Source organism: Mobula hypostoma, chromosome 4 (assembly GCF_963921235.1).
Source record: "Mobula hypostoma chromosome 4, sMobHyp1.1, whole genome shotgun sequence".
NCBI classification, from domain to species: domain Eukaryota; kingdom Metazoa; phylum Chordata; class Chondrichthyes; order Myliobatiformes; family Myliobatidae; genus Mobula; species Mobula hypostoma.
Window position 1 is genome coordinate 18,844,348 of NC_086100.1, and position 12,706 is coordinate 18,857,053.

The 12,706-nt window shown below is 39.8% G+C and overlaps 1 protein-coding gene across 2 annotated transcripts in view; it reads right to left on the reverse strand.

Moving 5' to 3' along the window:
* Nucleotides 1-214: 214 nt before the first annotated feature.
* rnf13 (ring finger protein 13) overlaps nt 215-12,706 on the reverse strand; it is a 273,999-nt gene continuing 261,507 nt past the window's right edge. For both annotated transcript variants that reach the window (XM_063045368.1, XM_063045369.1), the window contains one exon: nt 215-1,551. In XM_063045368.1, the coding sequence (XP_062901438.1) occupies nt 1,151-1,551 (401 nt within the window). In that variant the 3' untranslated portion in view covers nt 215-1,150. The remainder of the gene's footprint in view (nt 1,552-12,706) is intronic.

Below are 12,706 nucleotides of genomic sequence, written 5' to 3' on the forward strand. Positions count from 1 at the left end.
AGCACATCATGGGCTGAAGGCCTGCGCTGTGCTGTACTGTTCTATATTGAAATGTTGTTTGACAGGCTGAGTCCTTGCATTGTGGGCCGATGGGCTGGTACTGTTCTACGTTTCATATAATATGACATCTCCTCTCAGTTGCAGAGATCAACTGCAAGGAGCAGTCACACAAAAATCAAGTCTAGTCAGCATCATCATCACAATAGGTGTAAACTATTTTCATTATAACATTTTTATTAAGAATCTTAGCTTTCAAGATGATTTATATATGTACCATCTTGGCACATAGTACATACATATAATTGTCGAGGTAATTTACACAAACTTTGTTCAAACAGCTCAAATTAAAATTCTACTTTAATATACTTAAAGTTCTAAACTCCCTCACATACTGCAATTCCAAGTATTACCTTAACATAAAACTGGAGGCAACTTCTAAAGCATTTATTGGGAGTGTTCAGTAGAAAATCAGTTCTTTTCTACCTAATGACGTGACAATTTATTGATCTATAGTAAATGAAATCAGGCGCAGAAATTTAAAATCAAATCCAAAAAGAGCTGAGAATTTCAGTTGCTGCAATGCACCTGACAGGGGCAAATACATACAGTATATCTGAAACAGTTGCCTGGATTGTTGGGTTGAAAGCAGAATATATAACAGGAAACCGAGAAAATTACATGATTAAAGCTTTTTTTTAAACAAAGGATCAGCCAGACCTTTAGCTACCTTAGTATACAAGTTGCTTACTTAGTGTTGAAGTCACTCTATACGATCTATGTAACTGGTCCAACCCAGCTACCTGGTAGTTTTGTGATCAATGCAACACTTTTCAAGGTTACCGCGGTAACGATAAAACAGGCGGCAGTGACTCTGGGGAAACATTAGACTGCTCAGCTTTGATCTGTATTAGGTCACCGAGAATTAGCGGTTGGCAGCCCTGCATTACATGAGAGCTGCATATCACTCCAGAAGCCTCACAGTGAGAACCTGTGAAAGGTTTTTTTTAATTCTTAGAAAGTTTGCATTTATATATGTTGTGAAGTTGCAATACATTAAACTGTGGAAAAGCAAACTGAAATATTTCCCCAACTTTTAATTTTGACACATTGTTTTTGAAGGATGTGCAGATTTTGCATTTAAAAACAATCATCAAACTACTGCAAATGGCTCTCTGGCTCCTCCTCTCTTTCCTGTGCTGGCTTCAGGGTTTGCCTGTTGCACCTGAACTACTGTCTCTTCATTAATGCCATCCTCAGCTTCACTGCTGTCTCCTTCATCCTCATCATCGTACTCATATTCAGAGGACTCCACAGCTTCTGGGTGGGACTGGGATTCTGTCATGGTGCCAAAGGAGTGAGCACTGGTGGAGGCGAGTGAGGACCTTAGCAGGGGAGTGTTCTCGGAGGCATCGTCATTTTCTTCGTGGCTGCTGTCCACCTCATCACTGTCCGAATCAGATTCTCCCTGAGATGCCACCACCTTCTGTTTGCAGACGGGACAGGTTTTCTTTGTTCTCGTTAGCCACGGGTCCACACATTTGCAGTGATATGCTGGGAAAGGAAATGAAAGAGAACTGACAAACAATTGTATTAAATGGCATGCACTTTATACAATGCTATTTGGAATCTCTACAAAAACATCTCTATTCAGAATTGGAAGAAGACAGAAAACAGGAAGTTATTGAGCATGTACTGGGAAGATATTGGAATCCAGCATTTGAGAAGTAATACAACACAATCAAGCAAGTTCAACACGTACTTTTATGAAAAGCAAAACAATGACAAATTCAACCAGGTTTTCGACAATGCAACAAAATGGGCCGATAATGGCAAAGCAGTCGATATAATGTACTTGCATTTCCAAAAGGCATTTGATAACATGCCACATGAAAAGTCAATGTTTTAAAATTAAAGAGAATGGGCTTCACTAATTTGTTTTTCTCCTCATATAAATCAGGACATAGAAGAGGAGTTGCTATTCACATCACAAACAAGCTAAATTTTGAAGTATTCGAAATGGGAGATAAGGAGGGCAGATATATTCTGGTAAGGGGGAATATAGACGGAAATCCAGTTACTTTTATTGAATATATACACACCCCCAGGAAGTGGTATTAGTTTCTTCCAGAAAATTACTAATATTATGGTAATGGAAACAGAATGTCTCTTGATATGTGGGGGAGACTTAAATTTACAATTACAACCAAAGTTAGACTCTTCCAGTGGAAAAACTTATGAAACAAAGTCCTTACATAAGAAAGTTAACACTCTTTTTGTGGATGTTGGTCTAATTGATATATGGAGCGACCTTTTCCCCGACAGAAGGGATTACACTCATTATTCTGTCCCCCCATTCTGTATGTACAAGAATAGGCTATTTCATAACATTTGGAAAAGATAAAGACAAAATAATCGCCTGTGGAATTGGGGCAATAGATGTAAGTGACCATGCACCTATACATTTATCTGTTGATTTTGACCTACAACCAAAGAATACTATCTGGAAACTAAATTCAAGTCTACTCAATGATTCCTATTTTAAGGAACAAATTAAAAAAGAAATTGGTCTTTACTTAGAATTCAATGATAATGGAGAGGTTTCACCTCCCATTCTTTGGGATACTCTGAAAGCTGTCTTAAGAGGGAAAATTATAGCGTTATCTTCACATAAGAAAAAAATAAGGAATAAAACATTAGAGGAATTACAAAATAAGCTGAAGGAACTAGCAAAAAACACAAATTGAGTTTGGCACAGGATACACTAGAGGAAATTTTAAAAATTAGGAATGAAATGAATAGTATGGTGACACAAGAAATTAGTAAAAAGTTAATGTTTCTGAAACAGAGACACTATGAAGGTGGATCTAAATCTATGAAAATTCTGGCATGGAAACTGAAAAAAAATAGCAGAAAATACAATTCATAGAATTAGGGATCCAAGAACAAAAGTGATAAAAAAAATAAGCTAAGTGAAATTCAAGAAGCTTTTGAAATGTTTTACAAAACTCTATTTCAAAGCTCCAGGGGGAAGCAGAGCCCGGATTGACACCTTCCTGAATTCTTTAGAGTTACCCATTTTAAGCAAAGAACAAAATAGAAAGATGACTGTGGATATAACTGAAGCTGAACTAAAAACGGCAATTAGTAGGCTTAAATTAAGCAAGTCACCAGGATCAGAGGGATATACGGCAGAGTGGCATACAGAGTTTTGCGCCCCACACTGAACTGGGCTCTAAGAAAGACGTAAATGCCCCCCAGCTGGAAGGAGGCGATAATCTCAGCCATACCGAAAGAAGGCAAGGATAAAATGGAATATGGGTCATTTAGACCAATATCTGTTCTTAATGTGGATTATAGATTATTTACCTCCATCATGGCCAAACGATTAGAAGAGTTTCTACCCACACTGATACATAATGATCAGACAGGTTTTATACAACAACGCCAAACACTAGACAATATACGAAGGACACTTCACATATGGATCATATAAAAAAAAATGAAATTGAAGCAATAGTGATAAGCGTGGACGCTGAAAAGTCATTTGATTCAGTTAATTGGAATTTTCTTTACAGAGTTTTACATAGATTTGGTCTACACGACAATTAAAACTACACAGGCACTATATGACAATCCTACTGCCAGGATTAAAATCAATGGATATTTATCTAATAGATTTACCCCAGAAAGGGGCACGAGACAGGGTTGTGCATGGTCACCGCTACTCTTCGCATTGTATCTGGAACCATCAGCTCAACACATCAGACAAAATGAAGATATCAGGGGAATTACTATTAAAGGGACAGAGCATAAATTGGCCTGTTATGCAGATGATATTTTGATCTATCTAGGGCAACCAACATACTCTTTACCTAAATTGATGCAATCCTTTGAACAATATGGCCAACTATCAGGATACAAGATCAACATAGATAAAACCCAACTACTTTCATATAACTAGAGCCCACCAAGAAAAATTGAAAGTAAATATTCTTGGGCATGGCAAACACAGTCTGTCAAATATTTGGGCATCATTACGCCAAACGATTTGGCAAAATTATCAGAATGCAATTATCAGCCTATATATAAAAAATTAAGGAAGATATAACAAGATGGAACCTCATTCTTCTTCTTGGTCTCAGTTCAAGGATTGAATGAATCTATTAAACTGAATATACTGCCCACACTACTATATCTCTTTCAGACCCTACCAAGAGAGATTAACCAAAGTCAATTCAATGAATGGAACAAGATGCTATCAAGATATATATGGCAAGGTAAAAGGCCTAGAGTTCATCTCAAAACTTTGCAATTAGCCAAGGAAAAGGGGGGATAGGGCCTACCTTCTCTTAGAGATTATTACTTTGCAGCACAGTTGAGAGCTGTGATATGCTGGTGCAACCCATCATGCGACGCTCAATGGAAAAACATTGAGGAGAGGATACTTTCCATCCCCATACAGGCAATTTTGGCTAATAACAACCTACAAAATTACATAAATACTATTGATAACCCATGGGTGAAATGGACTCTTAAAATATGGAAAACTATTATAAAATATAAACTAGAGAGAGCAATTCTTAAATGGTGTGTATATGACTCGGATTTTACGCCAAATAAACTGGATGCTAGATTTAAGGGCTGCTCACAACAGGCTGGAGGAACTCGGCAGATCAGGCAGCATCCGTGGAAATGATGAGTCGACGTTTCGGGCCGGAACCCTTTGTCAGGACTGAAGAGGGAAGGGGCAGAAGCCCTGTAAAGAAGGTGGAGGCAGGGTGGGATTGGACAGCTAAAGGAATAACAGCTATTTGCAATATAATGAAAGAAGGAACACTGTTCAGTATTGAAATGCTTAAAGAGAAACACTTATTAGCAAAACAAGACTATTTACAGATGCAACAGTAGGTTAATAGGACTGTTAAAAATGTAACCAAGGCAAGTACATGTTTGATAGAGCTATTTAGAGAAGCATATAATTCAGACAATGGTAGTAGAATCATTTCAAGTGTGTATAAGGGTTTATCAAATCTTAAAACACATTCGACTTCATACATTAAAACAAAATGGGAGAAGGAAGGAGGGATAATAATATGAGGAAGAATGGACAATAATATGGAGGTATCAATGGAAGTGTACCAGTTCACAGAAATGGAGGGAGTTCAGGGAGGGAGTTCAGGTGGAAAAACTTGATAAGGTATTTTATTACACCCTCTCAGAAGTTCCACTATGATAGTAACCTCCCTGTTTGCTGGAGAAATTGTGGAAATCAAAATGCAAACTGTTATCATATTTTCTGGGAATGCCCCGTTATCAAAGACTGTTGGAGTGGGATACAAAATGCCCTACAAGACATCTTTAAATGTGAAACACCCTTAGAGAGTAAGACCATATATTTTGGGTATATACCTCAAGAATGGTTTAAAAGAGATAAATATTTAATGAATATCCTGCTGATGGCTGGTAAAAAGACCCTTACCAGGAAATGGTTATCACAGGAGAGCCCAACTGCAAATGTACGGATGGAAATTACAATGGACATTTACAAAATGGAGAAGATAACAGAATCTGTTAATCATAAGTTGGAACAATTTTATTCATACTGGGAAAAATGGTTTAACTACATAACACCTCAGAGGCCTGATTTTATTCTCACAAGTCAATGAATATGTTGTAAAAAAAAGATCACTCCCTACTTTGTACATCGTTTTCTTCTTTTGATTGTTCTTTCTTTCCTCTCCTTTCTATAAGTGTATACCTCAGATAAATATTATGTGGGAATTTGTGACAAATATGACTATATGATATATGATATATATGTACAGTATCTAAAATACATCTTATGGAAATGTTTGTTTGATGATCTTCAATAAAAATAAATTACAAAAGAAAAGTCGATGTTTTAGAGCTCATGGCATTTTGGATAATGTACCAGCATTGATAAGGGAAAGGATAAACAAACGAAAACACAGGAGCAGGATAAGGTCATCATGCTTATAAATTACAGGCTAGCCTCAGGGATCTGTCATCCTAACATTTCATAATATATAATAATTTATATAAGATTAAAGATCAGCTTTATTAGTCACATGTACATTGAAACAAAGTTCAAAGTAAATGTATTATCAAAGTACATGTATACCACCATATACAAATCTGAGATTCATGATGGATACTGCTTTCCTGTGACAGTGTTTCGTGTATATGTGCTCAATTGTGGGGCAGGGGTAGGGCTCTACCCGTGAGGGACTGGGCCACATACTACTTTTTGTAAGATTTTCTGTTCAAGGGCACTGGCATTTCCATACCAGGCTGTGAGGCAACCAGTCAATATGGTCACACCACATATTTATAGAAGTATGTCAAAGTTTTAGATGTCATGCCGAATTTTCGCAAACTCCTTAGGAAGTAGAGACAGTGCCGAGTTTTCTGTGTAATTGTATTTACGTACTGGGCCCAGGACAGGTCTTTGAAATGATTACACCAAGGAATTTAACGCTGCTGACCCGCAGCACCGCTGGTCCTGCAGTGAGGACTGGCTCATTGACCGCTGGTGTCCTCCTCCTGAAGTCAACATTTAGCTCCTTGGTCTTGCTGGCATTGAGTAAGAGGTTGATGTTGTCACACCACTCAGCCAGATTTTCAATCTCCCTCATGTGATTCATCCCCATTTTTGAATTGGCTTATGACAGTCACATATTCAGCAAACTTCAATATGGCATTGGAGCTGTGCTTAGCTGCATAGTCATAAGTGTAAAGCGAGTAGAGCAGGGGGCTAAGCACACAGCATTGTGGAACACCTGCGCTGGGGGAGATTATAGAGGAGACATTGTTGCCGATCTGAACTGACTGGGGTCTGCAAGTGAGGAAACTGACACAAGGAGGTATTGAGGCCAAGGTCTTTGAGCGTACTGATTAGTGTTGAGGGGATGATTGTATTGAATGCTGAGCGGTAGTCAATAAAAAGCATCCTGATGTATGCATCTTTGCTGTGCAGATGTTCTAGGGTTGAGTGAGAGCCAAGGAGATGGCATCTGTTGTGGACATGTTGCTCCAGTAGGCAAACTGAAGTGGATCTAAGTCGCTTCTTGGGCAGGAGTTGAAATGTTTCACGACCAACATAGTCCAAGGATGTGTAACTGTCAGCATGCTTCTGGCACCAACATAGCAGGTCCACAACTCACCAACTCTAAAGTGGGATTAGGAATGTGGGAGGAAACCGGAGGAACCCCGGTCACAGTCACTCGGAGAACATACAAACTCCTTACAAACAGCAGTAGGAGTTGAACCCTGACTGTTAGTACCATAAAGTGTTACACTAGCCGCTAGGCTACCATGCTGCTAGGTAGTGGCACAGTAGCACAGTGCCTAATGTCAGCCAAATTTGTTTGTGCTACATATGTATGTGGTACAGCAGGTTTTGGGGCAGGTAACGCACCGACAAAGGGAATATGCATAGACAAAGGGAGTAGGTAAAGGTTTAGCAAATGTAGTATGATATTAGGAATGCAAGGTTATCCATTTCAGTGAGAATAACAAACAGATGCTGAATTGAATATTCAGATGGACAGTGTGTGTACAGTTTTGTAGCAGAGATGGATCGGGATGTGCTCACAGAGCAAGAAATTAAGAAGCCAAATGGAACAGTGGAAAGCTTAAAAAAAAACTGTAGGAGCTGGCAACCTACGGACTTTATTTCAGATTAAGACATAGGAACAGACTCAATGGACAGAATGGCCTAATTCTGCTCCTATGTTTTAATCTGAAATAAAACTACTGGAATTGCTCAGCATATGTGGAAAGAGAAATGGGAACTGCATCTGAAACACTAAATGGAATAAGAGAGATATTCACTGAGACAGGCCCTTCAGCAACTGTCAACGCTTACTTACTAATTCTATATCAATCCCATTGTTTTACTCTCATTAACTTGTGCCACTCGGGGAAGTTCACCTTGGACAATTAATCTACCAACCCGCACGACTTTGGATGTGGCAGGAAACTTCAGTGCCTTGAGGACACCCACGATGTCACAGGGAGAAGGTGTCAACTCCACACAGAGAGCACTTGAGGTATGGATTGATCCTGGGATAGACATATTATAATCCTATCCATTGGAGGTAGGTCACAAAAGGTTCACTAGACTGATTCCTGTGATGAATGTGTTTGATTTATGAAGAAATCTTGAGCAAGTTGTGCATGGGCTCATTGGAATTTAAAAAGAAAGAGGGACTTATCAGTTAAGATTCTTGACATGGCACTGATGGGATACTTCATCATTGGAGAACGTCGAACTAGATGGCATGCTCTCAGAGTAAAGGGGTCAGTACAACATTGTAAGTATATGCTGTAATGTTGTATGTTCTATGTCTGAGGTGAAGATCATCCGCTCCTCTCGGGATTAATGAACGAGTAGAATTCTTACTTCATGCAGCCATAATGCTGACATTAAGTATGTTCAAGGCCCAGAGTGTCTAGGTGTGATGGAAGTGTTCTATCTCTACCACCCCCTCACACAGTCAGTTTCTAATTCAGCACCCACTGGGTAAAAACATTTTCCTCCAATCCCTTCTGATCATTCTATAATCAAATCTAATCCATACCCTTGTTTTGTTTTACCCCTTTGACCAGCAAAATGTGTCCTTCCCATTAACACTATCTAGGTTTCCCGATTATATGACTTAAGTACCCTCTCAGCCTCTTGCGTTCCAAAGTAAACAACCCTAGCCTGTCTAATCCCTTGCCACAAAAGATTTTCAGTCTTCCTATCCTCGTATGTTACTCCTCTTTAAATTGGTGACAAGACCTTTACAACTATGACCTTAATAGCATATACCATTCTACCATGACTACCCTGCTCTTATATTCTATGCCTCAGCCAATAAAGAAAACCTCATGATTGATTTTTTCTGCTAAATCCAACAAACCGTGGACACTTCAAGGACTTTCTCTTCCTCCACGACATGATCTCCTCACTTCTTGTACATACCCATGCCTTGTTGAATCTTCCCAAATCCTTTGCCACAAACTGCTGAAATCTGTCACTTTCCCTTTGACCAAATCACCTCCACTCAGTGGTCACTTTATTAAGTGCACCTGCTTGTTAACACGAATATCTAATCAGCCAATCATATGGCAGGAACTCAGTGCATAAAAGAATGCAGACAGGCTCAAGAGGTTCAATTGTTGTTCACACCAAACATCAGAACATGGAAAAAATGTTATAGAACGTAGAAGAGTACAGCACAGGAGCAGGCCATTTGGCCCAAAATGTTGTGCTGAGCCAGCTAAAAAGCAAATCAAAAACACCCAAACAGTAATCCCTCCTACCTACTCCATCTTCTTTACATCCACATGCCTATCCAAACATCCCTTAAGAGCCTCTGATGTATTTGCCTCATACCAGGCAGTGCATTCTATGTATCCATTACTCTGAGTTAAAAAATCTTACCCCTCACATCCCCCTTGAACCTACCCCTCTCACCTCTAATCCACATCCTCTGCTATTAGACATTTCAATCTTGGGAAACAGATATCCTGTCCACTCCGTCTACGCCTCTCACAATCCTGTGAACCTCTATCAGATCTCCCCTCAGCCTCCAACCCTCTGGATAAAACAACCCAAGTTTATCCAGCCTCTCGTGATAGCCCATGCCCTCTAAACCAGGCAGCATCCTGGTGAACCTCTTCCGCACCCCCTTCAAAGCCTCAACATCCTTCCTATGGTGGGGCAACCAGAAATATATGCAATTCTCCAGATGTGGCCTAACCAGAGTTTTATGAAGTTGCAACATAACCTCTTGACTTTGAACTCAAAGCCTCGACTAATAAAAGCAAGCATTCCATAAGCCTCCTTAACCACCTTATTGATCTGTGTAGCCACTTGCAAGCAGCTATGAACTTTTATCCCAAGATCTCTCTGTTTGCCCTTAACAGTGCAATGCTTACTTGAATTTGCCCTACTGAGGTGCAACACCTCACATTTATCTGGGTAAAACTCCACCTGCCATTTCTCAGCCTATTCCTCCAACTGATCTATATTGCGCTGTATTTGTTGCCCGTTTGCAGTATCCACAACTCCACCAATCTTGGTATCATCATCAAAGTTACTAACCCATCCATGTACATTCTCATCCAGATCATTTATATACAATACAAACAGCAGAGGACCCAGCGCTGATCCCTGCGGAACTGCACAAATTACAAACCTTCAGCTCACTTCAACCACTACCCTGTCTTCTACAGGCAAGCCAGTTCTGAATCCAAACAGACAATTTGCTGCAGATTCCATGCATCTTAATCTTCTGGATTAGCTTCCCTTGAGGGACTTTGTCAAATGCCTTATTAAAATTTATAGTGACAACATTCATTGCCCTACCCTCGTCACTCTCTCTTGTCACTTCAAAAAACACAATCAAGTTGGTCAAGCATGGCCTGCCACGCATAAAGCCATGCTGGCTTTCCCTAATTAAGCCATGGATTTCCAAATGCTGTTACATCCTATCCCTAAGAATTTTCTCCACAACCGACATGAGACTCACCGGTCTATAATTCCCAAGATTTTCCTGTGTTCCCTTCTTAAATAGGGGTACAACATTAGCCACTCACCAGCCTTCTGCGACCTCACCTGTGGCTAGAGAGGACACAACGGCCCAGCATCTCATCTCCATCAATAACCTGGGATAAATCCCATCAGGTCCTGGGGACTTATCCACCTTAATACCCATTAGAAAGCCTAACACTTCCTCTTCTTTGACCTCTAAATACCCTAATATATCTAAGTGATTCTGACCATTGAATAATTGTTGGTTTCAGATGGGGTGGTCTGAGTATCTCAGAAACTGATCTCCTGGAATTTTCACACACAACAGTCTCTAGAGTTTACAGAAAATGATTTGAGTACAAAAAAAACCATCCAGTTTGTGGCAGTTCTGTGCATGAAAATGCCTTGTTAATGAGAGAGGTCAGAGGAGAATGCCCACACTGGTTCAAGTTGACAGGAAGGCAACAATAACTCAAACAACTACACGTTATAAAAGTGGTGTGCAGAATACACATGCCAAACCCTGAAGTGGATGGACTACAGCAGAAGACCACGAACGTACACTCAGCGGCCACTTTGCAGGAGTTATTTGGAATCATCTGCAAACTTTTCTATCTGCTAGATTTAGGTCTAAAAATCATTATTGTTACAGAAGACAAGGGCACTTGAGAAACTCCACTGGTCACAAGTTAGTTATGACCTTTTGCTTCCTCCCACTGAGCCAATTTTGGATCCTGTAAGCCCTTACTTTTTGGTGATCAGCAGCCTTGTCCAAAACCTCACTAAATTCCAACTAAACCACATCAATCCTAATTACCTCAAGTTCAATTTTATCAGACAGCCACTCTCCCCAATAAAGCTTTGTTGACTGTAGCAACAAACAGTCTGCTGAAGAAACTCAGTAGGCCAAGCAGTTTTGTGAGGGTGAAGGAAATGTTGTTGTTTCAGGTTGTGTTGTTGACTGCTGTGGATTAATTCGAACTTTCCTAAACAAAAGTTCATATTGTCCCTTAGAATGAATGCCAATAATTTGTCTAGTACACTAACTGGTTTGTAAATACTTTGCTTACCCTTTTTGTTGAGCAATAATATGACATTATCATTCCACCAGTTCTGTAGCAACCAGGCACCAGAGAAGACTTTATAAAAGTAATCAAAGACTCCACAATTTCCTTCAGTAATTTGGAATAACTACAAAGATTTAAGCAATTTCCCATCTCCATTTCTTAACACAAGGTTACACCCTCTGGTTCTAGAATCTCCCAAAGAAACAGCCTCTTGATATTCAACCTATCAATCTCTCACTCAATCTTGCTTTTCTGAAAAAATTACCTCTCCTTTAAAACTGTATTGCATGGGTCTGCTTTATAAATCATAGATTTAAAACTCTGTCAGAAATAGTCAGTGATTCAAAGGGATGAGTATAAAAATCAATCACATAGCAGCAACTCAATGCATAGAAGGATTCAGGCATTCTCAAGAGGTTCAGACCAAACATTAGAATAGAGAACAAATGTGATCTAAGTGACTGACTGTGGAATGATTGTTAGTGCCAGACAGGGTGGTTTGAGTATCTCACAAACTGCTGATCTCCTTGCATTTTCACACACAACATTCTCTAGTCTAGAGTTTACAGAAAATGGTGTGGAAAACAAAAAAACATCCAGTCAGCAGTAGCTCTGTGGGTGAATATGCCTTCTTAATGAGAGGTCAGAGGAGAATGGCTAAAGTGGCCAAGCTGACAGGAAGGCAACAGTAACTCAAATAACCACGTGTTATAAGAGTGGTGTGCAGGGAGCTTCTCCGAACACAAAACTGTGAGCTTCAAAGTGGATGTGCTACAGCAGCAGAAGACTACAAACATACATTCAGTGGCTACTTTATTAGGTAGAGGAAGTGGCTACTGATAGCGTATGGTTGGTGTAACACTGTTATAGCGCCAGTGAACCCGGTTCAATTCTGTCACTATCTGTAAGGAGTTTGTACATTCTGCCCATGACTGCGTGGATTTCCTTCAGATGCTCTAGTTTCCACCCACATTCCAAAGAGGTATGGGTTGCTATGTTAATTGGTCACATGGGGGTAATTGGGTTGTGTGGGCTCATTGGGCCAGAATGGCCTGTCATCCCGATGCATCTCTCATATAATAAGCTGGTAATTTAA